At 37.3% G+C, this 13,847-nt stretch overlaps 1 protein-coding gene across 2 annotated transcripts in view; it reads right to left on the bottom strand.

The window, feature by feature from the left end:
* ccdc88b (coiled-coil domain containing 88B) overlaps positions 1-13,847 on the bottom strand; it is a 119,079-nt gene that overhangs the window by 99,197 nt on the left and 6,035 nt on the right. Inside the window, exons 2-3 of one of the 2 annotated variants that reach the window (XM_028458722.1) lie at positions 13,453-13,595; positions 11,204-11,312 (exon numbers count right to left, since the gene is read on the bottom strand). In XM_028458722.1, the coding sequence (XP_028314523.1) occupies positions 11,204-11,312; positions 13,453-13,595 (252 nt within the window). The remainder of the gene's footprint in view (positions 1-11,203; positions 11,313-13,452; positions 13,596-13,847) is intronic. The other variant, XM_028458723.1, reaches the window with a different exon arrangement.

The raw sequence follows: 13,847 nt of genomic DNA, 5'->3' as shown, positions 1-13,847 counted from the left end.
ATGAATTATTTGACATAGAGCAACATTTTTTTTTTTAACAGTAACGCAAATAGTTACTTTCCTTGGTAATGAGTTACTTTTATTATAGAGTAATTTAGTTACTAACGCAGTTACTTTTTGGAACAAGTAGTGAGTAACTATAACTAATTACTTTTTTAAAGTAACGTTCCCAACACTGACCATTGACCACCAGGCCCTTTAGGCAGCAGCACATGCATCAAAATAAAATGTAAAGTAGCAGATTCAACCACTGTTCATTTAACCTGAACAGATGTGTGGTTTCACTTCATTTTTTATATTAATATTGTATTATTATTATGTTGAAAACACAAAGCAGAAGAGTCAGGTAAACATAATTAATTTTTTTTTTTAAATGTGTTGAGTATTGAAATGAGAGCAGAAAAGGTAACATGTTAATTTAAACTGTTGTTGGTTGGACTTTATTCTAATAAAATGTGAAAACAATTGCTTTTAAATGTTGTTTACTTATTTGAAACAGGAACAAGCGGGTCTGAAAATGGATGGATGTTTGAATTATTATTATTGCTAAAAAGTTACTGAATCGATTTCAAGTCAATAAATCATTTCAGACAGAATTGCTCTAAATTAACTAATATCATCCATAGAACAGGTACACCCCTAGCATATTGTGCTTTTCTGGCCATATTAGAGCATAACATGCCATTGGTCAGCAATTTGTTGAAATGCAAAAACCATTCATGAGCTCCTTTGCATTTATGATAGAATGTGTGTATGTGTGTGTCAAAAGTGGGATATAAAGTGTATTCACCTGTACAAATGTGAGGGTGGACTGTGATTCATAATGGAAATAGTGTGTACAGTTTAACACAGTTTTATAATTTGGTGCACGGACACACTTTTAGTGTAAATCCCACACAATGTTTGATGAATGAGGCTACAGGACATCAGCTGACCAGTCCTGTAGTGCATGTCAACCCACAACAAACACCACTGAATGACAACAATATCTTTCCACCTGCATGCAGGCACCTTTTTACTGTAAATAAAGAAGACATTAATGATGTTCCTTCTTGACCACAGGGTTGAGTGTAACTTTGATTTATTAAACTTAAAGTATTTACTACATATAGTTTTAAATAGTGCTGTGATTGTTGTATTTCCAGCCCTTTCTAAAATAGCCCAGGTAGAGCAGAGCAGTAAAAGCAGGGGAACTAAAGGAGAAACAGGACGACAGCAAGAAAACAAAGAACACGGAGACAGGTTGTACTAATAGCACTATTAGAACAAGTTGGAGACAGGTTGTGCAATTAGTAGTTCTATTCAGTGGAGTGGAAGATACAATTACACCTTTGTTGAGAAAGAATGTTTTAGAGCAATATCCAAATAATCAATCAAGATCTACGGTTTGTGGTTGACAAAGGAACTAATGGTGGCAAAAAAGAATGAATACAGGGAACAGACTACATGATATTTGATAGATTAGACCCAGATCTGTGTTGACATTAACTAGCACTAACACTTGTGTCCTCACCCAATGTGTGTGTGTGTATGTGCGTGCGCGTGCGTGTGCGCGTGTGCGTGTGTGTGCGTGCGTGTGTGTGGGTGTGTGTGCGTGCGTGTGCGTGCGTGTGTGTGTGTGTGTGTGTGTGTGTGGTCAATACAGGTCAAAATGCATGTTCTCACTCATTGACGGTCTTCAGGGTTTAAATGCTTCTCAAATACAGCACCATATCACAAGTATCATATACCGTTTAAAAGCTTATAATCTTCTGTTTTTAACCATATAAACCATTCTAAGACACAACCATCACAGCAAACACAGTCAATTATTTTGTCAAACTTGGAAAAAAAAATGGCGACATAAACAAGCACTCCACCTTTAAAGCGATGCCATGAAAGCAGCTCAGCCCTGATTTCTTCTTACTTTTATAGCTCTGTACGGCTGACCCTGTCTTTAAAAATACAACATTAATAAAAAAAAAATACTCATTTTTTGATTAATGTAAATTCATGATAAAATCAGGCCGGTGGCTGCTTTCTGCTTTACATGAACTGCAGTACCATACATGAACTGCTGTGTGCAGTGTCGCTTCACCAATTACATTGTGAAGAAGAATTGCGCAACAGAAGAACAACCAAGTCACATGACTGGAGCGCCAAAAAATAACTTGTCTTTTCAAAAGAACAGATAATTAACTCATATTTATGTATTGTAGTCACTGTGTTTTATGGCACTTATGGCAAGATTTGTATTTAATTTACAAAAACTGTGCGTATGGTGAAACACATCCATCTGTTGGAGGTAATCAGGTTTTTCAGAGCACATCATGGACACATTAGTCCATCTGAGGGTCATGGCTTTCTGCCCTGAACAACAGCACCCCAGATTAACAGCCCAAACCAGAGCCACCCAAGCTACGTAGATTTACCCTTGTCAGCAATAATTATCCTCTCTGTGTCCCATGGTTGCTATCCAACAACCCAAAACCCCCCGCAGACTCATGGGGCCACAAGATGAACCTCAAAGGCTCCACCCTTGCTGATCCCAGTAAAACCTGTTAACTTAGTTTATTATGTTCTAACGGGGTAACTAAGCTTAGTGAGAATTTATTAGAAAACAAATTTCACAGTATTTTCAGTGGTGAGGTGTATTGTATTAAATCTTTGCACTGTCAGAAGGAGGGGGGTGTTGTTATTTTTTTTACTAACCTTCATTTAATCCCAGAAAACTTACAAAATGTGTCAAAACTGATGGAAGATTTTCTTTTTCCATTATGTTTTTCTGAAAAAGCATTGTCACTGTTTTACATTTCTTTGATAATCAAACTTTCCGCAGCGTCTAACATTTGTTCTCAATGACACGGATGTTGAGTTGAGCAGTGGGTTTTTGTGTAATCAAGTAGAATAAAGTACAGAAATTGTCAGTGCTCGATCCTTTCAAAGCATGGACGGAGACTTTGTCACTTCCTTCACTCGCAATCTTTACGACAGAACTCCTGGGACGTGATGTTTGAATGTAAACCGACTATACAACGTTTGTTAAATATTTTGATAGTACACACATGTACATATGTGACTGTTTTGTGGTGTTTTTGTTCATTTAAAAAAATTAAAACAACGACAAAAAGGAAAAACCACTGCAAGATGATGTACAGTAGTCCCTCGCTGTAACACGGTTCACCTTTCGTGGCCTCGGTGTTTCGCGGATTTTCTTTAAAGTGCAATTTTGGATACATTTTTTTACAGCGTATAAACGCACATTGTGTTCTGCGTCCTGATTGGCTAATGCTGTGTTCACCCACCTGCGACACATCCGACTGGGTGAGTTTCACTGCCTGCTGAAGCGAGGAGCTCCTTTTTCTCCTCTTACAAACATAAACCACCAGTGAAAAAAGCTGGTGTGATGTTTTAAAATCTATAAAGTTTGAACTTGAAAGTGTTTAAACAAGAGAGAAATGTTAATTTCTGTCTGTGTGGTGAGGGGTTTTACAGCCTTAAAACATGTATAATAATTGTAAAAAATAAAGCTGACTACTTCGCAGATTATGCCTATTGCGGGTTATTTTTAAAACATAACCCCTGCGATAAATGAGGGACTACTGTATACAAAAGGCAAGGCAAGGCAAGGCAAATTTATTTATATAGCGCATTTCATACTCAAGGCAACTCAATGTGCTTTACATGATAAAACATTCAATTGTTTAAAATCAATAAGAACATTTAAATCAATAAGAACATTTAAAATCATCAGTAAAATCAATTAAAATCATCAGTAAAATCATCATTACATCAACAACATGACCAAAAATCTCTCTCTCAATCATATGCAGTAGAGAAAAAAAGTGCCTTTAACTTTGATTTAAAAATGTTCACATGTGATGCTGACTTCAGCTCTGCTGGCAGTTTGTTCCACTTCTTTGCAGCATAACAACTAAAAGCAGCATCACCATGTTTACTGTGAACTCTGGGCTCCACTATCTGACCTGTGTCCATAGATCTGAGAGACCTGCTGGGTTCATACCTGACTAACATGTCACTGTCATCCAAAAATGGATCAAAACACAATATACAACATTGACAATCATAAATCAAACAGAAAATACAATAAAAACAACAAAATAACTCAAAACATAAATTTTCAATAATTTGTAAATTCTTGGTACACTATTAGGACACAAACTGTCGTAAAATATTTTGCGCATGCGTCGAAAGGATCGGGCAAGAGTAACATTTTACTTGGTCAATTAAAATACAATACAACTCTTTTAAGCCATAATATTGTCACGCCAGCTTTGAGCATAAAATGACGTACGCACTCGTGTGTGTGTTTGCCACACACTCCCAACAACCCTTAGACAGCATAAACACTGAATATTGAGCCTAACATCTGTGAATGACGTAGAAGTGAACATGCACCGTGACAGTGGAGCAGACCTGGTGATAATAAGATGTTAGGAATGTGAGTGACTCACTGACACTGAGGAAGTGAAACCTTGTGGGCTTGTGTTCTTACAAAGCGTGACAAGCAGAGATGTGCCCACTCAGTCCACCTGACTGCTGCTCTGGGATGCTTTCTGTGTTCACAACAGAAGCTCTGCCCTCCGAGGACAGATCTGTCATTTCCTCGAAATGCCACTGGCACCTCAGTCTCACATTCATATGAAACTGTCTCAGAGCTCCGCCATTGATTTTTAAAATCAATGAGCTTTAAAATTTCTGCTTTCCACTCATGTCCACTTTTCTCACCTTATTTAGTCGAAATAATAAACAGGGTCATGTCTACTGAGGATGGAAATTTTCCATTTGATCGTCTTATTCATGCAGACGATGCCCATCTATTTAACAATTCAAGTTTTTTTTAGTTTCAGAGTCCTGTCTTTGGACTGATGGCTACGCTTTGTACAAATAGCCAATTAAACTAGGTTGAAGCTTGTACAATAGTCAAAATCTCCTTTTAAAACAACTCAAAGGAACTTTTTTGATGTGAGAGAAATGCATGAAATTGGTTTTTGGGAGTCAGTAAAAGCATTGCTTGCATTTTGTGAGTTAATAAATATGTAGAAACTGCATAACAATTTCCTCCTCAAAGAGCAAGGACACAAAAGCAATAATTTATCACAACTGTGTTATTCTCATTCAAGAGATTTAGTGGAAAAGGGGCAGGTTTTCCATGAGATTGTAGAGCTTAGTCCAGTGTTCCTCAAATGGGGGTATGTGTACCCCTAGGGATACACGATGGCACTACAGGGGGTACTTGAGAGAGAGAGAGAGAGAGAGGAAAATTAACAAATAAAGTGTCAGTCTTGGTCCCACCCCAGACATGATATGACCGGAAATTATACTATAGAAATAAATCTATTCAGGAGCCACTAACACAAGTCATTTTTAACCTTGGGGTCGGGACCCCATGTGGGGTTGCCTGAAATTTCTGAGAAATGTAAATTTAAAAATTTGTATTATTCTTTATTTAAATTAAAACAACACGCTCTTAAACAATTGTACGTTGACTTTGTGCATCTAGTTCGACTAAAATGCAGTAAAATAAATGATCTGAACTCAAACATAAGGAATAACTAATTTTAGAAAAAAAATGTCTTTACGGTTGCCAGAAATTCTTGATATCAAAATGGGGTCAAAAAATATCCAAAGAAACGATCCAAAAATGATTGGGAACCACTGCACTAAATACTGTTTCTTTCCACTTGTTTACAAAATGAGATTCTTTAAAATGTGTGTTATCACTCATTCATTCATCATTATGCTCTATAGTTGTCCTTAAATAGGTTTCTAAGCAAAATGTTGTAGTCGGACAAAGGGGTGACATGGATTCATAAATAAGAGAAAGGGGGTACTAGAGCCAAAACATTTAGAGATTCACTGACATAGTCCAATCACTGGTGTTCTCCAGCTTAGCAAAGCATGTACAGTATGTTGGGTTGTTAACTTGGAAAGTCACAACCACTGATGTAATTGTGAATATACAAGCTGTGGTATTTGCCCAGTGTGGGTGTTTAAAGGGTACAGAATGAGCTAATTCCTATTGTGGACTAAAAACAACAGCTGGGTTAATGTTACACCCATTGAGATATCCCATTTCATTGTTTGGAAGGAGGCTAATAACTTATAAGCAGGAATATCTCAAATATCAAACATTATAAGAGGCGGTCAGATACTAAAAGCTGCTTTAGTGTTTACGTCACAGAATTGAGTTCTAAGGTTCATTCAAATAGTCCCTCCTATCTCCTTTACTATCCACTTATCCTTAACCCCTGGAAGGGTTTAAGTGGTAGCCATGATAAGGAGTGTTCCAATTGTCTAAAAGCTAAGGAAAGGAAGCTGAATGCTTCCTTTATAACCTCCTTTAGCCTAGGAAATGCTGATGCATCCTTTACCAAAGGAGACCAGATAATTCCCCACAATTCATTGTGGCGACAACATTTAAAGGGACCCGCTCATCCGAATGTTCACGGAAACTCACAAAGACTGTAAAGGGATGCATGTCATGTATGTAACCAATGCATGCAATAATATGCCTTGAACAAGTTTAAATAATCTAAAACCCATATCCTAACTATGAATGTTATACGGATTTCGTAAAATGAACACAATAAAGTAACCTTTTTGTGCAGCCTATTCTCAGTTTGCATTTGTTATTTATTCATTCAGATTAATGTTGAGTTGTGAGTGGAAGGTGAGTGTGAGCAACCGTTCTCAATGTGATGTTCTTTTAGTTTCACATTTGTTCCTCGTTGCCTGGTAGCCTCTGTTCTTTGATTTAAATTCAAACTTTGGGATGTTTGAGATTATATCAGGGAAACTGTTATGCATGTTTATATAGCGCTTTATCCCCACACTGAAGTAGTTCATTCACCCATTCACTCACCAATGGGACAGAGCTGCCATGCAAGGCGCTAGTCAACCACTGGAAGCAACTTAGGATTCAGTGTTTTGCCCAAGGAAACTTCGACACATAGAGCGGTAGACTGGGATCGAACCCTCAACCTCTCAATCAGAAGACGACCCCTCTAGCCACGGTCGCTTTTAGTAACCCATTTTCAGAAATGTGTAGATTTTTTCACCACGACAAACGTCACTAACCTTCACTGCCGTCAGATGTGATGGCCTCATTCTAACTCCTTTAGGAAGTCTCCTAAATCCTTTCCTTAACCTTGTGACGTCATCCACGGGGTTAAGGAAAAGTGCATAGGAAAGGAGATAGGAGGAACTATTCGAACGCAGCCCAAGTTTACAATTTTGAGAGGCGGATACAAAACCTTTTCTGTTTAACACAAAGATGTTAAACATTTCTCTGGTTTTAAGTAAACAATTGTAAAGCTCTGACTCAGTGATTCACAGTTAACTCTACACGCAGACAATTGTTCACTAAATAAGTCAGAAATACAGCAGTCAGTACACAACGGGTGAGGACAAAGCCATTGTGAGGCAGAGGAGGAGGGTGTGGGGGTCTTTATAAAGTTAGGCTGTGTAGTTGGCACGCATAGGGTACTGGCTTTCAATTTTGTTTTGCTTTTTATTTAGTTTGACATAATGTTCTGCTAATAATAGAATCAGGGGACCATTTGCTGTCTCTCACAATGTATTCGCTGTTTTGTTGTAGCAGCAGTTCAAGTGTAAAAATGCTATGTTTGTACCTTGAGATGCAGCCAAATGTCTGTTTCAGTGTGTCAAACTGGCACATTTTAGTAACCGCTTACTAAAATGTTCGAACGATCTATCGAATTCCCTCATTGCTTCTAACACTAAAATCGGAGTTTGGATGCTGAGCCTTTTTCTAGCAAACAGTCAGGGTTTAATGTATTGCCCAGAAACTTTTTAGCCTATGGAGAATTTCAAGTAGTTCGATTTCAAGATAAACAAGTTTAATAAGTGGAAGTTTCCCTTAGTTTGCACAGAAAATGCAGAAACTGCAGCATTGTCAGCGCTTTACAGTCTTGTTTCTTGTTACCTGATAAGTGCATGGTAATATTGCTTTTACATCTACCTCTGTTTGGGTTTTTATCTCCTGCTTCTGCGGCTAAATGCTTCATGGTGTTTACTATAAAGCATCCATTTTACATCCTGCCATTTAAAGACGGGAAGATTTACATAAATTTTATCAGAAGCTTTTAGAACACAACTAGCTGTCTGTTCCCCATGAACACTGATCGATGTGGTAAGTGAAGAAGAGGAATGATAAAGCTAGGCTAAAAAGTCAAATAACATGCTAATAGACAAACTCCTGTTGGGCTGTGTGGGGAAAAGCAGGTTTCCTGTGACAAATGAGCCATTTGTATTTTGCATGGCATCCACTGGTTTACTTTGGTCTGACACAGACAAATGTTTTCCTGCCCCGACATATCTAATTAGGAAGTGCAAGATGGCAGCTTTCTAGGTCTAAGTGTAACAAGGTAGCATCTCAAAATGTGCTGGAATGAGCCAAAGAAAGCTAGTGCTTTATATCAGAGATACTTGGAAAAGAGGCCATAATGTTTTGGGAAGAGAATACTCTACTTTTTTCTAAATAGTTTAAAACACTGGGCAAGAAATCAGGATGAAGTCCTGAGAATGAAGCAGTGTTGATTTTAGCAAGAATTTAACATTTTATTATCGTCTCATTCACTCAACCGGATTTAGTTGAAGTCACATTTTAATCTTTTAGTATTCTCCTTTTTTAGTTATGGCGAATACAATGTGGTGATGCTGCTAATGTTCATAACAAGTAATTCACTTTCTACAAATGCGTTTTTAAGCTTGTGTCTCAATCGGGGGATGGGAGTGTTTTATATTTGTTTTGTAGGGTCAGTCAATTCTCTGGTGAACTGCGTTAAAATACAATACTCCAACAGTTGGTCGGTATTTTCCTTTGTTAGTCAGTTTGTTGGTTATTATTTTGGTTGTTGTTTTTTGCACCTCTGGGGGGTATTCCAGAAAGGAGGTTCAACAAATTCTGAGTCTATTCATAAACTCTGAGTTAACAAACCCCGCGATGGGAAACTGGAGTATCCAGTTCCATTACAACTGGTATGAAGTGGGACAATCAACTATGAGTTACTCGAGGGCAATAAAAAGCCATCATCAATGGAGCAAAGATACCACAAGCTACCACGGCAACGAGTCAGAAGAGAGAGACTTAGTTCACCCCAATGGAGCTAGAAGTTCTCCTGCAGGTGTCTATGGGGAATATGAGCCTCTTCTAAGAAGACAATCACAGCTGCCTAAGAGAGAATACGGGCTTTGGGGGAGATTGTTGCTTGAGTGAATGCATAAGTTAGAATGCAGTAACTCAAACACTCAACAGTTAATCGTACTTCAATCAAACATGTTTAAATAATTGTTTAAAAATGTGTTTATTAAGGGTAAATCTGACATGAGAAAAGCAGTTAAAAATGAAATATAAAAACATTATTTAGAACGGTAATGAAAATTTAGGTCATCATCTCACCAAATTTAGATTTGATTTGACTTTTTAAATTATCATACAATATTGAAGAGTATAAATGTGTATTTCTATAAATTGACATCTTAATAAAAAAAAAAAAAGTAATTGACAGCCAAACAACACCCTCATCCTCTCTAGGCTACTTATTGTTCTCTCTTTAGGATTAACTCTGACAATGAAGAAACATTTTATTATATAATGTAAACATGATGACTGCATGAAATATTATTTTAAAAGAAGTAATATTTGAGGTTTGTTCAGCCAACAGAAAGACGGCAGTAGTTGTTTTAAAGCAACCTTTCTGATTCCTCTGCATACAGAGCCTTTCCATAAATACTCTGCATCCCAAAAGCTGTAAAGAAAGCTACTGTTTGCAAAAAAAACGTAAAGCATCACAATATTTGTAACTATGTGAGCGTACGTAGGTGGCGTGTGATGTTACACGTGTGTGGTCAGAGAAGAGTGTTAAGGTAAATTGTTCGAAATGGTGGCGTTCCCAAAGATATTATTCAACAAAGTAAGAATATCCATATATCAGTCATATAAATTATATTGCACTTAACCATGGTTTAATTACATATATCTATTGTGTGATTACACCTGAATTAGCGGGATCTTCTGAGTCCTTGCTGCAACAGTTACGCAGCAAAATCGGAGGTGGTGGGGAATGAAGGACAGCACCTGTTGTGCTGTAGAATGCACCCCCTTCATGCATGCGCGCACACTTAACCCTGGATTTCCACTGGATGTGTATCTGTTCAGAAACTGATCCGCTGCATAACTGCAGCGCAATCTGCTGTCCTTCAATCCCTACTGCCATACATGTGATTCAACCATTAATAAATACATTATTTATATGTGAAATACAATTTTTAAAGTACTCGGATTGAACCAAACGTGGTATCAACGCAAAGGTCTGGTCTTCCCGAGTCCGAATATGGAGTCTGAACGGGGCCCGCTGGAGGTCCCAGAAAGTAGGTGTTTTTCCTCTGTCACTGTCAATCCATCTTGAACACGTAGTATTTTATTTTGAAAGTATTCCCCCTCCTTTTCCATTGTGAGTTCACACAACAAATTAACAACCGCAACACATTAACAAATGACTGCAACAAATGAACAAATGACCGTAACACATTTACGAATGACCGCAACAAATGAACAAATGACCGCAACAAATGAACAAATGACCGCAACAAATGAACAAATGACTGCAACAAATGAACAAATGACCGCAACAAATGAACAAATGACCACAACAAATGAACAAATGACCGCAACACATTAACAAATGACCGCAACACATTTACGAATGACCGCAACAAATGAACAAATGACCGCAACAAATGAACAAATGACCGCAACACATTAACAAATGACCGCAACACATTTACGAATGACCGGAACACATTAACAAATGTCCGCAACACATTAACAAACAAATTACCGCAACACATTTACAAATGACCACAACAAATTAACAAAAGGTCAAAACTAATTAACAAATATGGAAACACTTTTACAATTACAATATGCCTTTGTAAATCTATCTCAACATTTGTAAAAAATGTTTTGCTATTTGTATTTTCAAAAATGTAACTTTGTTGTGGCATTTGTAAAAGTGTTGCAATAATTTGTGAATGAGTTGTGGTATTTGTAAATGTGTTTCTCAGCCACCATAGTATCAGTTACCCAAAACTGCAAAATGTGGAAAATGAAAGGAAAAAATATGTAATGTCTGACTCAAAAACGTAATCTCATCCTCCCACTTCAACCATTTCCTACCTGATAGAAGGCTCTGATGTGTCGATTCAGAATGGAAAAGTTTTGTACTCGAAGCATGTGGTCGTCTCTATCACCATTATACAGCTGCTCCACTTTGAGGTTTGGGTCTCTGACGTAACACAGAAACAGCACAGTGTTATATTTATTGCTGCTTGATCAAACAACCCAAGTGCCATGTCTCTCCAGATGAGAAATTTTTATGCAACAGTGCATTTAAGCAGAGAGTGAATAAAATTTTAATGAGCTCGGGAAGCAGGCTGCAAGGATCTGCATGCAATTATATGTTGAAATATTGTATCTTGGGTCAGGCCAAATTAATCAGCTGTTCAGCAGATCTTGTCTTGGCAGGAAAAAAGACAAAGGATTTATCTGTTCGGTTTAAACTTGAAAGGTAACACATTCAGCAGAGACAAGGATTGGATGCAGAATAAAATTGTTGTTACAGGAAATGTGAGGCTATAGAAGGAGTGATCAATGCTAATCCCATTTTGTTCAGGAAGAGAACCATTTGACGGGTGGTGGTTCGACAAGTGTGTCACACACTGTCTGCAGTCTAGATTCTGAGCTTGTGTGGGCTTTTCTACACTGATTTCCTCTCAACGTCATGTGTATAAGGTGGACTGGAGTTTCTAAATCACTGTCAAAAATATTGCCTGTGGGCCAAGATCAGCCCAATGTCCGATGGGTTACAGTAGAAATTACAGAGAACCTGTTAACTGCACTTAATCAGTAAAACTAAGTGCTATTCCTGATTAGTGCACTGTGTGCTGGTTCAGCAGCATTAAGCGACATACACTATATCAGTGTTTCTCAAATGGGGGTATAATTTTTTATTTTATTATTATTTATCTATTTATTTTATTTAATTATTTTTCTTCTCTTTTTTCATTTTCCCGCTTTTCTCTCAAAACGAGGTGCAGCACTTCTCTAGAAAGTCCCCTCACATCCTCTGTCTACAACTTTAGCCCATTTACTCAGAGTCATTCGACACAGAAGAGGTGTGAGAACATGAGTTTGAGCTGGAGCTGATACAACGATTAAAAAAATCACAGTGTCTGCCTGTCTTTACACTTTTGTCTCGAAAGATATAAATGACTACAAAGATGGCGTCCGAGTTTTTCATATATATATATATATTAAGTCTTTCATATATATATATATACATATATATATATATATATATATATATATATATATATATACACTTTCATATACAGTATATATTAAGTCTTTCATATATATATATTAAGTCTTATATATATATAGATTAAGTCTTTTATATATATATATATATATATTAAGTCTATCATATATTTATATATTAAGTCTTTCATGTATATATATTAAGCCTTTCATATATATATATATTAAGTCTTATATACTGTATATATATATATATATATATATATATATATATATATATTAAGTCTTTTATATATATATAAAGTCTTTCATATATATATTAAGCCTTTCATATATATATATATATTAAGTCTTCAGTTTATATTAAGGTTGGAGAGCTACTGGATGTATATGGACAAAAGTATTCAGACACAATGTAACAACTATGTTATAAATGACATATCCTTTAACACAGAGTGGTTGCCTATTGAAGCTATAACAGCTTCCACTCTTCTTCTTTCTATAAGTTGTTGGATGGTTTCTGTGGGAATTTGTGCTCATTAAATTTGTAGAGCATTTATGAGGTCAGGCACTGATGTTGGTCGAAAAGGACTGGCCCACAATCTCAATTCCAGCTCATCCCAGAGCTGCTGGATGGGGTTGAGGTCAGGGCTCATCAAAGCATGTTGTAATGGTGTCATCATCCTTTAACCAACCCCCACTGACTTACAGCAAGGAAAATCTTTCCTTCGTCTATCTCACAGATGATTCAGAGGTGGAAGACTTTAACCAGACAGATGATGTCACATCATCAAATTGGAGAACATAATCAGAATCAGGAGAATGTTGTAATGCTAGAGAGTCAGCAGCAGAAAATTACGCTCAGAATTGAACCATGATTCTTCAAAAACTGCTGCAAAATGTAATGTTTAATTCATGCTTTTCCTTCCTACATTTACTGTAGAAGTCTGGACAGTATAAAAAGGCGAGAACTCATGTCGTGAAGAGTGTGTGCATGACATGCGTGGGTGTCTAGGAATGGCTGTAGAGCAATCTGGATCAGGATAAACAGGTAAGGAAGGTGATTTTATACGTTAATGTAAGTTAAAAAAAAAACGGATTCTCACATGATTCTCATGACCTGATTGAGGAAAATCCCATTGGTCAGCTTCAGGTAGCGGTCTTTGGCACTCATAGAGTTCATCTCTATGTACTGGCTGAATAGTTCCACACCATCCATGCTCTCCATCATTTTCTCAAACAGCCAGACCTGTGAGAGACAGTGGGAGATTATAACACATAGTGTGTGTGTGTGTGTGTGTGTCTGCGTGTGAAGAGCTTCAGGTGTGATCCAAGACGTAGACACAGAAGAAAGATATGAGATAGGAGCGAGCAGGATGTGAGATTCTAACAGGAAGACACTTGAGTCCAAGCACCTGTCTGAACAGGTGGGATCAGTGTTTTACTGTGTGTGTGTGTGTGTGTGTGTGTGTGTGCGTGTGTGTGTGTGTGTGTGTGTGTG

Source organism: Gouania willdenowi, chromosome 10 (genome assembly GCF_900634775.1).
Source record: "Gouania willdenowi chromosome 10, fGouWil2.1, whole genome shotgun sequence".
Classification (NCBI taxonomy): domain Eukaryota; kingdom Metazoa; phylum Chordata; class Actinopteri; order Blenniiformes; family Gobiesocidae; genus Gouania; species Gouania willdenowi.
Note: the sequence above shows the minus strand (reverse complement) of the source record. Positions and strands in the feature narration are given on the sequence as shown.